The sequence below is a fragment of the Leptodactylus fuscus genome, chromosome 1 (genome assembly GCF_031893055.1).
Source record: "Leptodactylus fuscus isolate aLepFus1 chromosome 1, aLepFus1.hap2, whole genome shotgun sequence".
NCBI classification, from domain to species: Eukaryota; Metazoa; Chordata; class Amphibia; order Anura; family Leptodactylidae; genus Leptodactylus; species Leptodactylus fuscus.
The window spans coordinates 200,141,039-200,154,210 of NC_134265.1; the positions used below are offsets into that span (position 1 = coordinate 200,141,039).

Below are 13,172 nucleotides of genomic sequence, written 5' to 3' on the forward strand. Positions count from 1 at the left end.
GTGACAATGCACCTACATGCATGTATAGAAGTCTAAGTTAAGTGTGTAAATCATAGCCTATAACTAAATAAAGACTCTAAACAGGGGTAGATAAGTGACCCCCTTCCCATTCAGGTTTAACAAATTGGAAGTAATTAGGCTTGAACAGGGTGACCACAGGGGTCCTACCGATAGCGTCAGTCCCATAACAACTTTAAAGGACATTCCATGCCTGTGACACAGTTAAACCAGAATACTAAACATCCATTTTTCCCCTTTCTTTATAGAAGACAAGAATTCATTTTTATAATATAGAGAGATATACTTTGCAAACATGTTGTAGTTTATATTCATTTTCAAAAATCAACTGGATACATATTATATAAAGAAAAATAATTTATTAATGATTTGAGAGGCTTGTTCAAGATAACAGGCAAACTATTAATACTTCTTGACTTTAGCCAAACGATTGTTTCTCCACATATGCAACTTTCGTAGAAGCTTCCAGTATTGAGGTGTATCTGGACTCCTTTCTGCCAAAGATTTAGGCGGCCCCAAATCCAGCTGAAAAAGCCTAGGGAAAACAAAAAGATGGTCATTTAGAAAAGAGTGTTTACACATTTAAGCCATACAATTTGACATATAATAAAATGAATTAAAGAGAGCGTCACCAAAACTCAGCCTTGAAGATAGATAGGTTATAATCACCTCAATGAAATAGTGTTACATGCAATATGCAAATGAGAATGTTACTGTAATGCTCTAAAGAGGTAAGCAGAAATGTCTTTGCCATTCCAAAGCACTCATTTGCAGATTGACAAAAGGTTGATAGGTCAGTAACAGAAGCACCAATTCACTTCATGATTAGCAAATATTGCCCTGAACCATAGACTATGTGTTTACAGGGTCACATTTGCCATGAGGCAACATGAGCATCTCATCTTAGGCAGCAGATCACAAAATCCCAAAGGGGGTACTGTCAACAAGTGGGTCGAAGTAGGCAGTGAGTGTCAAGCTGCACCACCCTGAGACGCAACCTACACATTTTCACCGCTGCCCCACAGTGTTAGTGGCGCTTTTGGAACCCTGACCCACCCAAACTGTACTCTAAATCATGCCTCCACTCCACCACAGCTAATAGCATTATTTGGGAAGGGACGGAGGGGTGGGCACTATTACTTGTAGAGGGCACCATTTTCAGATTTGACTGAGCAGATAAACTAGAATTAGCTCTATGTGTTTACTGCTAACCAACGCACCTCTGAGAGCCTACGGTTTCCCCAGTGGTCCTTCAGAGCACAGACATGCTTGATGTATTTTCCCTGAAAAGCACTTGTAGTTGTCATTTACTATGGGTTTTAATTCAATTATACAAGTCTTGTGGATCTGAATGCATGTATCTCTTCACTTGCAGCTGCAACAGACAACTGGGGAAAATGTAAGAAAGCACCACATTAGTAAGATTAATTCTCAGCATGGTGACTCAGTGGTTAGCATTGTGGTGGCAGATTCAAATATGACCAAGGGTAACACTTCTTTGGAGTTTGTATGTTCTTTCTATATTTCTATGGTTTCCTTACGATCTCACAGACACAATCTAAACACATATAAGTAATTTAGAGTTAAGATTGAGCAGCAATGGAGACAAGTACTAAAGTGAGTGATGACAAGCTCTATACGGCGCTAAAGCAGTATCTAGGATAATTACAAAATAAAAATAACAAAAAACACTAAAGCTAATAAAATTATTTCCAGTTAATTTTGTTCCAGATTTTAATTCTCTTAAAAAAAAGCCCCCAAAAAACCCCACAAGATAAAGTTAGGTGTAAATTTAAGTGACCAGTTATTTCAAATTTTTTTTCCCTCCTTCCAAAGAAATCAATAAGGTGAAAAGTGCAATATAAAATTTACATGCATTTTTTTTTTTTAACCCCTTAGCGACCCTTGACGTAACTGTACATCATGGGTCGCATGGGGATGTATAGAGCGAGCTCACACGCTGAGCTCGCTCCATACACGGCAGATGCCGGCTGTATAATACAGCCAGGACCTGCCAATAACAGCAGCGGTCGGTGCCCGAGCCGATCGCTGCTGTTAACCCTTTACACACTGCGGTCAAATGCGACCGCAGCGTGTAAACAGCGCAGGCGGCATGGGCGCCGCCATGTTTCCCCGATCGCCGCCCTCCTGAACGTCACATGAGGGCGGTGATCGGTTGCTATGACAGCCGGAAGCCTATTGAAGGCTTCCAGGCTTGTCTTTGCCCGAGATCTATTAGACGATGCCAGAGGCATCGTCTAATAGAAGTGCTGGGATTCTGCTATTCACTGCAGTACTGTAGTATTGCAGTGAATAGTATGAGCGATCAGACCCCCTAGGTTTCAAGGTACCTAAGGGGTCTGATCATAAATGTAACAGAAGAAAAAAAAAAAGTTTTTAAAAGTATTAAAAAAATAAAAAAAATATAAAAGTTCAAATCACCCCCCTTTCCCTAGATTAGCTATAAAAGTAATTAAAGAACATTAAACATAAACATATTAGGTATCCCCGCGCTCCAAAATGCCCGAACTATTAGAATATTAAAACATTTATCCCGTACTGCGAACGGTGTAGCGGCAAAAAAAATAAAAACAGCCAAAAAGCGTTTTTTTCAACACTTTGCCTCTTATAAAAAATTTAATAAAAAGTGATCAAACCATCAGATCTTTCCCCAAATGGTATCAATAGAAACGTCATCTTGTCCCGCATAAAAAGACACCACAACCAGCTCCATACATGGAAATATGAAAAAGTTACAGATGTTAGAACATGATGACACAAAATTTTTTTTCTATTTTGCAAAGTTTATAATTTTTTTAAAAGTATCAAACATTTCAAATACTATATAAATTTGGTATCACCGCGTTCGTACTGACACGTAGAACACAGGTAACATGTCATTTGTACCAAACAGTGAACGCTGTAAAAATTAAACCCATAAGAAAATGGCGCAAATGCATTTTTTCTCCAATTGCACCTCATTCTGAATTTTTTTCCAGCTTCCCAGTACATTGCACAGCATATTGAATGATGCCATTACAAAGTACAATTTGTCCCGCAAACAATAAGCCATCATGTGACTCTGTGAACTGAAAAATGAAAAAGTTATGGCTCTTGAAATGTGAGGAGGGAAAAACGAAAATGCGAAACCAAAAAATGGCCTGGTCCTTAAGGGGTTAAAGACCAGCATTTCCTGCAGAATTGTTTTCTGTAATGTGTGAATGAGATGAAATAAAATCTCATTTACTTTCCTGGGACTGAAAACTTCACGGGTTATAGGAAAAACACACTGGGCCAATTTATTAAGACCAACGCTTTGCGTGCCTGTGATCAAGTGAAATTAAACTTTAAAACTTTTTTATTTTTTGCCAGTATTTGTGTCATTAATACATTTTGTAATATACTTTGTTAACAAATTTTGGCTCATTTCTGTGGAATCCTGCATCTCTTTCCTTTATCCCTTACTTTTGTATTGAGATCTGTTCCTGCCTCTCACTGTCTACAGTGTATGGGCTTGTGTAAAAATGCAGAGAAAATGAGGGTCAATCCAAACAGTTATAGTTCAGGCGTTATAAAATGTGCATATAAATATCCCAATCCCGACCTTGTTCTCAACCAGTGATATCTCTGCAAATCATACAGGTAGAACTACAACATCATCTGAAACTAGAGTTCTAGTGCAACCTGTATACTGCCAGTAAATCAAAAGTTGTCTGAAAATTTAGTAATGGTTTATTCATTTTTAGACACTGGCACTCCAGCCTCTTAATAATTTAGGAGCATCTTGGGGGGTCCCATGTGCCAGAAATTAAATCTACACCAGTCAGGAACTGGCAAAGATTTCACCTATAACTCACGACAGTTTCCTGGATTTCCTGCTTGCAGAATTAGTTTTTTTAAGGCTAAAGTCCCACATTGCAGAAACACAGTTTTTTTTGTTGCAGATTTTGCTGAGGTTTTTTGAGCCAAAGCCAAGAACGGCTGCAAAAGGAATGGGAAATATATAGAAAGTTCTTACACTTCTACCTTCTGCCCAATCCATTCCTGGCTTTGGTTCAAAAAACTGCAGCAAAATCTGCAACAAAAAACCCCAAAAAACAGCATTTTCGCAGCATGGGGCCTCAGCCTTAAAGTGGAGAGTCGGGTGCAAAATGAAAGACACAATTTTTGCTCAAGAGAAAATAAAAACAGAAACACAAAGCAAAAGTGTCAACAATAGAAAGAAAGCATGGTCCATGGTCAGGGGTGAATTTAGCAATATAAAATATAAGTGCTTCATTTATATTTTATTTTGTCTCAAAAAACCTGCATGTACTTACTGGTAATTGTACTGGTCCATGAGAAAACAGCACAGGCAGCACATGGATTATAACGGTGAGCTGCCCGTAACCTTGACTGACCCATCCAATTCATTAATGAAACCAGGCGGCAAAACGGACAGGAATATACCTCTATAGGGTTTTGCCTCTAAGCTCATGTCCCCGTGTATTGGAGAAGACAATGGTCAGTGTGCTAACCATAAAAACCACAGCTAACACAATGACAGCACAAGGTTGTGTGCCTGGGGGCTTAGCAGGTCTTCTCTATAGCCCTCTGAAGTTTGAGTCCCAAATCAAACACCTAATATTTTAACCCAATAGGCATATACAGTGCTGAGGAGTCCTATGTCCACGTGCTCCTACTTCTCTGTGTTTTTATGTGGGTTGTAAGAGAGGTAAATTGATGTTTATGCCAACTCCTGGGCAGCTGGGTGTCCAATTGTAAGCAGATGGGGAAGGCAGACAAAACATACTTAACCTCAGAAATGAAGGCCTTTTGGGTTCATTCTGTGTTCCAATTACAGGCAAAAGTAGAATTTTCACTTAGTATTCTGGGTTTCCTATACAATTTACATGGTATAGACTAGTGGTTCTCAACCTGCAGTATGTGGGTACACGCTGCAGTGAGAGTGCCTCCTTCCCAACATAATGATTGTTCATGGCGTTGACCACCCACAAACTACTATTATATTCTGGAGGCCTAGGGGAAGTGAGTAAACAAAACAAACAGAACGGTTCCGCATCCTCTTCTGGCCTTCTGAGTGACCTCAAGGACCACTGCAGCCTGTGACTGGACCTTAGTGGTCATGTAATTACACCATGTGACCGATGAAGCCCAGAATTTGTAATTAGAACTGGCTGTCCCAATATAGGTGGGATTTTTTTCATTTCGTTAGTGTAGGGGGTCACTGTGGGTCATTGTACTGTGTGGAGGGCCACTATTAGATACTCTACTGTTTGGGTGAGACATTATACTGTGTGGAGGGGCCACTGTGGAACATTATTTTGTCAAATTTTGTTACATATGAGGAGCACTGTGGGAGCTAGTTTATTACGTGTGGGGGCTATTCTGTTACATGTAAGTGGCAGTATGAGGGCTATTGTATTACATGTGGATGGTAGTGTGTGGGCCATTCCATTACACAGTAAATAGAATGGTCCCACAGTGTCACCCACGTGTAACAGAATGGCCCTCACTATACCACCCGTGTGGAATAAAATGGCCCCCACAGTGCCTGCCATAAGTTATAAAATGATCCCCACAGGGGCCATTCTATCACAAATGGGGACACTGTAGGGGCTATTCTATGGAGTATGAGGGCTCTTACCGGGACATTATACTTACTGGCCATGCGGTCAGGCACCAGTCAGGCGTTTGAGGCTGTTGTGTGTGACTACAAGATATTTTCCTCCAGACTTATCCCCTTTAGAAGCTACACTTTAGAAGAATGTCAGAGGCAGGAGTCCTCAGAGGACCTGTGCTTGATCTTATGGGGGCCACCATTTTGCCTGCATGATCAGCAACAGCGCCATGGCTGCAAATGCTGATCAGTTAAACCCTCCAGATGCTACCCTAAAAAATGACTTTGGCATCTAATGTGTTTGATATAGAAAAGGGGTCCCTCTGTAAGCACATGGGATACTAAGGGTTTACATCAAAGGAACAATTTCAAGAATTCCCATCCACTATTCTTCCATTCCCGTGGCCGGGCTTTACCTGGCTGCAACAGTCATTAGTTTAACAACACATGACCATGGGAGCTTATCACGGCCTAAGCGGTCATGCACTGTAGACTTGACATCAACAGCTCCTGACTATTGCAGCCAATGACTTGGAAGTAAAAGACTGAAGCAATCATGAGCTGTTGACATGACGTTGACAACATGTCATGGCTGCAGTCATTGACCTGGCATCAATAAAGAAGCTGTGCAAAAAACAAAACCTGGCCAGAAGAAGGGTAGTGATGGCGTGGGGACCAGTAGGAAAGTACCCTTTTTATTTTTTAATTATTATTTTAAACCACTTCAACCCAAATTATTCATTTAATCCTATAATCACCAAAACAATTTAGTTTAGTTTTTTTTTTTTTTTTATTACCCACCTTTTAAGATATTTCAAAGAATTTTTACAGCTTGTCCCCCTGCCCCACTATTTACTGTTTAGAAGTGGTGCTGGGAAATTGTAGCACCGCCCTTATTTCTTGAATAGGAGTAGTCTATAAGCATTTCTCCATCCACTACACTTGAAGGCTGCGGGAGCAGCTGATTTGTGTGAGATGGGTCATCGGTATGAAAATGACATTTGGAAAACCCCTTTAATTTCCAAATCAAAAAGGGACTTAATGACCAGACACTGTTTACAAATTTTGCACACACTTTGTTGGTCTTTAAAAAAAAAAAAAAAAAATAGTGCCGTAAAAAGTATAAATTTTGTTACCCAATATGTATAGTCTGGATAGAATGGGCAGATGTGGTAAGGGTCTGCATTTTGGATAGGCAATAGAAGGCCTGTTTTAAAATAAATAATAATAAAGTGTGAAAATATTAATTTTGCAGTTTTCTACTGTAACTGGGTTATCCATAGGAGTTCTACACAGAGGAGAAAACAACCTCTTGCCAACAATTACTACAAAGACTCAACAGCTCTGTCATACCAGCGAACTGGGTTCAACAGTGGAATGGGCTAAACCACCTAAACCTTTCACTGCACTGTGTACATTGAACCCTACATAGCTTAAAAAAAGAGAAGACAGAAGCAGTTATATAAATGACTGCAAGAGTAGGAAGCTTTTCACCCACACCCTACATTTAGAAAGGCACTTGGCCCTTATCAGGTTAGATCTTAGTATAACTGCTTTACAGATTTTACATAAAGAACGTTAGCAAAAGTTTATCATTGGTGCCATATGAAAAAAGAGTGCTTAGAGTCTACTACATGATATGTTATAGTATGTTGCGCTGGATGATCTTGGGAAGGGTAAACATAAAGGTTGCTTACTAAGTTCTGTAGTGGCTCCTAGTGGTGGTTCATGTGTTACCATGCCATATAAAATGTTTGACAACCACAGGAAAAATATTGTCCCTACAAGTTAAGATTAAACTCATTTATGTGCTTTTCCAGTTGTAGAGTGGACATACCCTCCAAAGTCTCTGTCTTTTCTACATTTATCTGTTGTGTTTTTTCAGAAATTCCCTGCAAAGGATTAAAAAAAACAAAAAAACAAAAGAGTTCCTCTGCCATACAGTTAGGGCCAGAAATATTTGGACAGTGACACAATTTTCGCGAGTTGGGCTCTGCATGCCACCACATTGGTTTTGAAATGAAACCTCTACAACAGAATTCAAGTGCAGATTGTAGCGTTTAATTTGAAGGGTTGAACAAAAATATCTGATAGAAAATGTAGGAATTGTACATATTTCTTTACAAACACTCCACATTTTAGGAGCTCAAAAGTAATTGGACAAATAAACATAACCCAAACAAAATATTTTTATTTTCAATATTTTGTTGCGAATCCTTTGGAGGCAATCACAGCCTTAAGTCTGGAACCCATGGACATCACCAAACGCTGGGTTTCCTCCTTCTTAATGCTTTGCCAGGCCTTTACAGCCGCAGCCTTCAGGTCTTGCTTGTTTGTGGATCTTTCCGCCTTAAGTCTGGATTTGAGCAAGTGAAATGCATGCTCAATTGGGTTAAGATCTGGTGATTGACTTGGCCATTGCAGAATGTTCCACTTTTTTGCACTCATGAACTCCTGGGTAGCTTTGGCTGTATGCTTGGGGTCATTGTCCATCTGTACTATGAAGCGCCGTCCGATCAACTTGGCAGCATTTGGCTGAATCTGGGCTGAAAGTATATCCCGGTACACTTCAGAATTCATCCGGCTACACTTGTCTGCTGTTATGTCATCAATAAACACAAGTGACCCAGTGCCATTGAAAGCCATGCATGCCCATGCCATCACGTTGCCTCCACCATGTTTTACAGAGGATGTGGTGTGCCTTGGATCATGTGCCGTTCCCTTTCTTCTCCAAACTTTTTTCTTCCCATCATTCTGGTACAGGTTGATCTTTGTCTCATCTGTCCATAGAATACTTTTCCAGAACTGAGCTGGCTTCTTGAGGTGTTTTTCAGCAAATGTAACTCTGGCCTGTCTATTTTTGGAATTGAATGGTTTGCATCTAGATGTGAACCCTTTGTATTTACTTTCATGGAGTCTTCTCTTTACTGTTGACTTAGAGACAGATACACCTACTTCACTGAGAGTGTTCTGGACTTCAGTTGATGTTGTGAACGGGTTCTTCTTGACCAAAGAAAGTATGCGGCGATCATCCACCACTGTTGTCATCCGTGGACGCCCAGGCCTTTTTGAGTTCCCAAGCTCACCAGTCAATTCCTTTTTTCTTAGAATGTACCCGACTGTTGATTTTGCTACTCCAAGCATGTCTGCTATCTCTCTGATGGATTTGTACTTTTTTTTTCAGCCTCAGGATGTTCTGCTTCACCTCAATTGAGAGTTCCTTTGACCACATGTTGTCTGGTCACAGCAACAGCTTCCAAATGCAAAACCACACACCTGGAATCAACCCCAGACCTTTTAACTACTTCATTGATTACAGGTTTACGAGGGAGACGCCTTCAGAGTTAATTGCAGCCCTTAGAGTCCATTGTCCAATTACTTTTGGTCCCTTGAAAAAGAGGAGGCTATGCATTACAGAGCTATGATTCCTAAACCCTTTCTCTGATTTGGATGTGGAAACTCTCATATTGCAGCTGGGAGTGTGCACTTTCAGCCCATATTATATATATAATTGTATTTCTGAACATGTTTTAGTAAACAGTTAAAATAACAAAACTTGTGTCACTGTCCAAATATTTCTGGCCCTAACTGTATATGGGGAACCCAGCCCCACACATTTTTAATGTACCTAGTCACACCACCACTGTTTTAACAGTCCTTATAAATAATATTTTAAAAAAATGGAACAACTCTTATTTCGGGCCAAGTTCACATATTCCTCGATCCTTTCAGGGATCTGAGAAATCAAATTATCCTATGAGTGTACACTTGGCTGTAAAAAAGAAAAAGCACTTCTTTCACAGCTGAGTAAAGGTCCCTGAGTGAGGTAGGTAGATAGAGAGCTACTAGTCCACGGGCTAGCTAGGGAAACAGGGAGGGGTGTGAGAGAGGGGGATCATGGGAGTTGTAGGCTAGGACAGCAAGAAGCTAGGTGGAAGCATGTAAACAAATGTAGAGAATGTCAGGTGGTCCCAGAGAGAGCCATAAAACACTCAAAACACTGCTAAAGGTATTTTGGTGCAATTAATAACCCATTAAAAGCACTAAAATACCCTTTTTATAAAAAGTTTTTTGCCTGGAAAACCCCTGGGCTGGGCGGTAAGGAACACCCCCTCACAGTACAGAGCTACGAACAGTAATGTGAGACTGTCATAGACGCCCTTCTGAAATTGAAGAGCTACAGTAATGGCACAGATAGCTCTTCACCTGGGGCAAAGAACGGGAAAGCCAATATCAGTGCACTGTAGGTTTTCTAGCAGTGTCTTACACCGCATGAAAGGTCCTCTTTGAGATCAAACATTACGAAGGTCCAGACCAGACTGAAATGTTGCATGCATATCAATCTACATTCCATAACTATATTGTTCTTTACCATGGAATATGGCGTTGTGATGTGAAACAATCTTGTGAACACTTCATATGTCTTGGAAAAATGAAAAATAAAGAGCACATTTCAATTCTGGCTGAAAAGACAAAAAGTGTGTGCTGTTGTCTTTACATACTGGAACAAAGATCCGACATATTGGAGTTCACATTTATTTAATTGAGCTGACTTTCAGTTTCTGTTATTTTGCGACCAGATGCCCAGCCCCATTGCCTGGGATATATATATATATATATATATATATATATATATATATATATATATATATATATACATATATATATAATTTTTTATTTTTTTTTTTAAACCAGAGGCAGAGGGAACCTTAAAATAAAATAATAATAAAAAGTTAGGTTCACACCCGCTCCTATTCTATGTTCGTTGTTTCAGTCCCTGAATCCACTCAAAAATGCAGAGATAAAAGTCCTGCAAGCAGGATTTTTTTTTTGGGTGGAAACCAAAGGGAAACCTGGTGGACCCCATTACAGTCTAAGGGGTCTGTGGGTAACAGCTTTTGAAGCGGAATAGGTTTCTGTTCTTTGGGACCGCATACAGACCTGAAGATTAGAAACTCAGGTACAAAAGTGAAACTAGAGAAAGTTACAGTATATACTCGAATATAAGCCGACCCGAATATAAGCCGAGGCCCCTAATTTTACCACAAAAAACAGGGAAAACTTATTGACTCGAGTATAAGCCTAGGGGGGGAAATGCAGCAGCTACTGGAAAATTTCAAAAATTAAAATGGTCGGAATTTTTGGGTGCAGTAGATGCTGGGTGATGCGAAAGGGGAGGGGGCGTTTTGGTTGTCTGTCTGCCCCTTCCCTGAGCTTGAGGACTGAGTTTTTCTTCCCCCACTTGGAATTCAGCCTGGCTGAATATAGGGTATCTGCAGTGCTCCTTTTAACCCCTTTCAGACGGAACAGGAGCACTGCAGATCCCCTATATTCAGTAGATTGAGCACTTTCAGACACAGGGATACCTAATGTGTATGTGTTTTTCTACTTTTGTATGTTTTCTAAGGAAAGGAGTGATTTAGAACTTTACATCTTTTTTTTTTTGCACTATTTTATAGGAGATTCTATACATTGATATTGTGGTCGTTCCTTTTTTCCGTGAGGGGGCGGATTCTGAGCTGGATTTGGCATCCTGACTGTTGTTTAACAAACAATTAATGTAATATGGAAAATTACCATTCAGGATACTGAGAATCATCCTTTAGCTTAACATCTGAACCAGACTTGTATATATTCACTCCCATCGCATGTGTCGTCAGGATAGCTGGGTCTTTACATACTTCAGGTCCTTTTTGAGCCTCTTTAACAAATCCTTTTCCCTTTCCTTTAACAACTGTGAAGAAAGGCACATGGTCACTTCTAAGAACGATTTCTAATAAATGAGAATGTGATTCCCTTGAGGTCATAATGTAAATATGGTTTATAACTCATCATATGCATAAAATATTCACAATTAAATATCGTATTAGTACATTTGATTAATATTCTGCAATGCGGCTCTGCTTTCATGAAAATCAGTGTTTTATTCTTCTGCAAATTTATTGAAAAGGGCTTTGGGGTGGGGGAAAATAAAGAGATGACTGTGCATACAATTTCTAAAGTGCTGCGGAATATGTTGGTGCTGTATAAATAAAAAGTATTCTTATTATCAACATCCCTCTCTGCTCATTTCAGTGGGAGTAGCGAATACAATTGAGCGATTGTCAGATCTCCCATAGAAACAAATTAAAAAAAAAAAGGTGAAATAACGGATATCATGAGAGAAACCTTATGGATCTATTATAAGTCAAAGTGGTCTGCTGCTTTGAGGTCTGTTTGTCAGCACTCTGTCCATTTTACTTTTCTGTGATAAAACATGAGACGAAATGGCCAAAGCAGATGTGAACAGAGCCTAACAAAATGCTAACATGTACATCAGAGGTAGTGCTGCTGCATTCTGCATTTCAGTTATTTGTTCACTTTTTACATAGTGGCTTCTCTTTGGGAAAGAAATATACAGACCCTGCACAGCATGAATATGGCCATCGGAAAGCAGGGTGGGTTTACACTACCGTTACTCAAAGCTCTTTGCTCTCATCCACCACAGGATGAGAGCAACGGCCATTAAATGACAGATGCAGACGGGGCCCCCTCCATCGGGTCTATAAACATTCACTTGTCGCATTTTTTAAAACTTTTCTGATGGAAGAACAAGTCGTGCACGTAGGACTTTTTCTTCCTTTACAAAAGTAAACAAACATAAATGTGTCTGGCCTGGTTCACATCTGCGTTCGGCGTTCCATTTGGAGAGTCCGCTTGGGGACCCCCCTGAACGGAATACAGAACGCATTGAAAAGCACACGGACCCCATAAACTGTAATGTCTACTTCAAGAACTACTTTTCTCTCCGCATGACTTAAGCGGACACTGTGCGAAAAACACACGGATCCCATTACAGTTTATGGGGTCCATGTGCTTTCATTGCTCACCACTTGTCAATGCATTTGGTATTATTTTCAGGAAGGGGGGGGAGTCCCCCAAGTGGAATGCAATAATGAATGCAGATGTGAACAAGGCCTAAGTGTCAACGGGAACAGACACAGATGGAGGGTACTTCATTACTCTAGGATGGACAACAGCAACAGACTGTATATAGGTAGTGTGAATGCTGCCTGTAAACCCTCCTGTGGTCTCCTCAAGAAGTACAGGTTGTCTGGTGAGATGGCCATAATGAAAGCTCAATGTGGCACAATGTGAGGAGGGGGCAGAGCAAGGTGACATCAAGGTGAAGCATATATGATCGCCCCATTACAAAGTATTGTGCTACACATGGCAGTTCTGACAGCACCATCACCCCTATATCTATATACAACCCCTCAACATTAACATCTTGAGTAAAGAGCCCCTCCAAGGTCGTATCGTAAAGCAATGCCCTACTTTACAGCAATTTGTCACTATGACACCTAGACACGGTCTCTTCTCACCCGGCTTCTTGGCATAGCCCCGTAGTTGTGCTGCACCGGGCCGGCTGATGAGAGTGCCCACTGCCCGCAGAGCCAGTCTACCAGCCATCTCCAACGTGCTGTCAGTTCCGGGGCACTAGGCCGCAGTGCACCATGGGACATGTAGTCCCCTCCGCCCCACGCTCCACCTT

The 13,172-nt window shown here is 40.5% G+C and overlaps 1 protein-coding gene across 1 annotated transcript; it reads right to left on the reverse strand.

The window, feature by feature from the left end:
- Nucleotides 1-355: 355 nt before the first annotated feature.
- On the reverse strand, nt 356-13,114 carry MRPL54 (mitochondrial ribosomal protein L54). Its single transcript, XM_075264378.1, has 3 exons — nt 13,003-13,114; nt 11,216-11,372; nt 356-553 (listed from the first exon to the last, which is right to left on the reverse strand). The coding sequence occupies exons 1-3, from the start codon at nt 13,088-13,090 to the stop codon at nt 421-423; spliced, it is 378 nt and encodes a 125-aa protein (XP_075120479.1). The 5' UTR covers nt 13,091-13,114; the 3' UTR covers nt 356-420.
- Nucleotides 13,115-13,172: the final 58 nt, after the last annotated feature.

Bases quoted from the DNA above. Each gene is read 5' to 3' on its own strand.
- MRPL54 (XM_075264378.1), bottom strand. From the start codon at position 13,090: ATGGCTGGTAGACTGGCTCTGCGGGCAGTGGGCACTCTCATCAGCCGG. The intron at 11,373-13,002 runs GTGAGAAGAGAC...CTTTCTTCACAG, and splicing joins GGGCTATGCCAAGAAGCCGG to TTGTTAAAGGAAAGGGAAAA. The intron at 554-11,215 runs GTAATTTTCCAT...TGTTTTCCCTAG, and splicing joins GATTCTCAGTATCCTGAATG to GCTTTTTCAGCTGGATTTGG.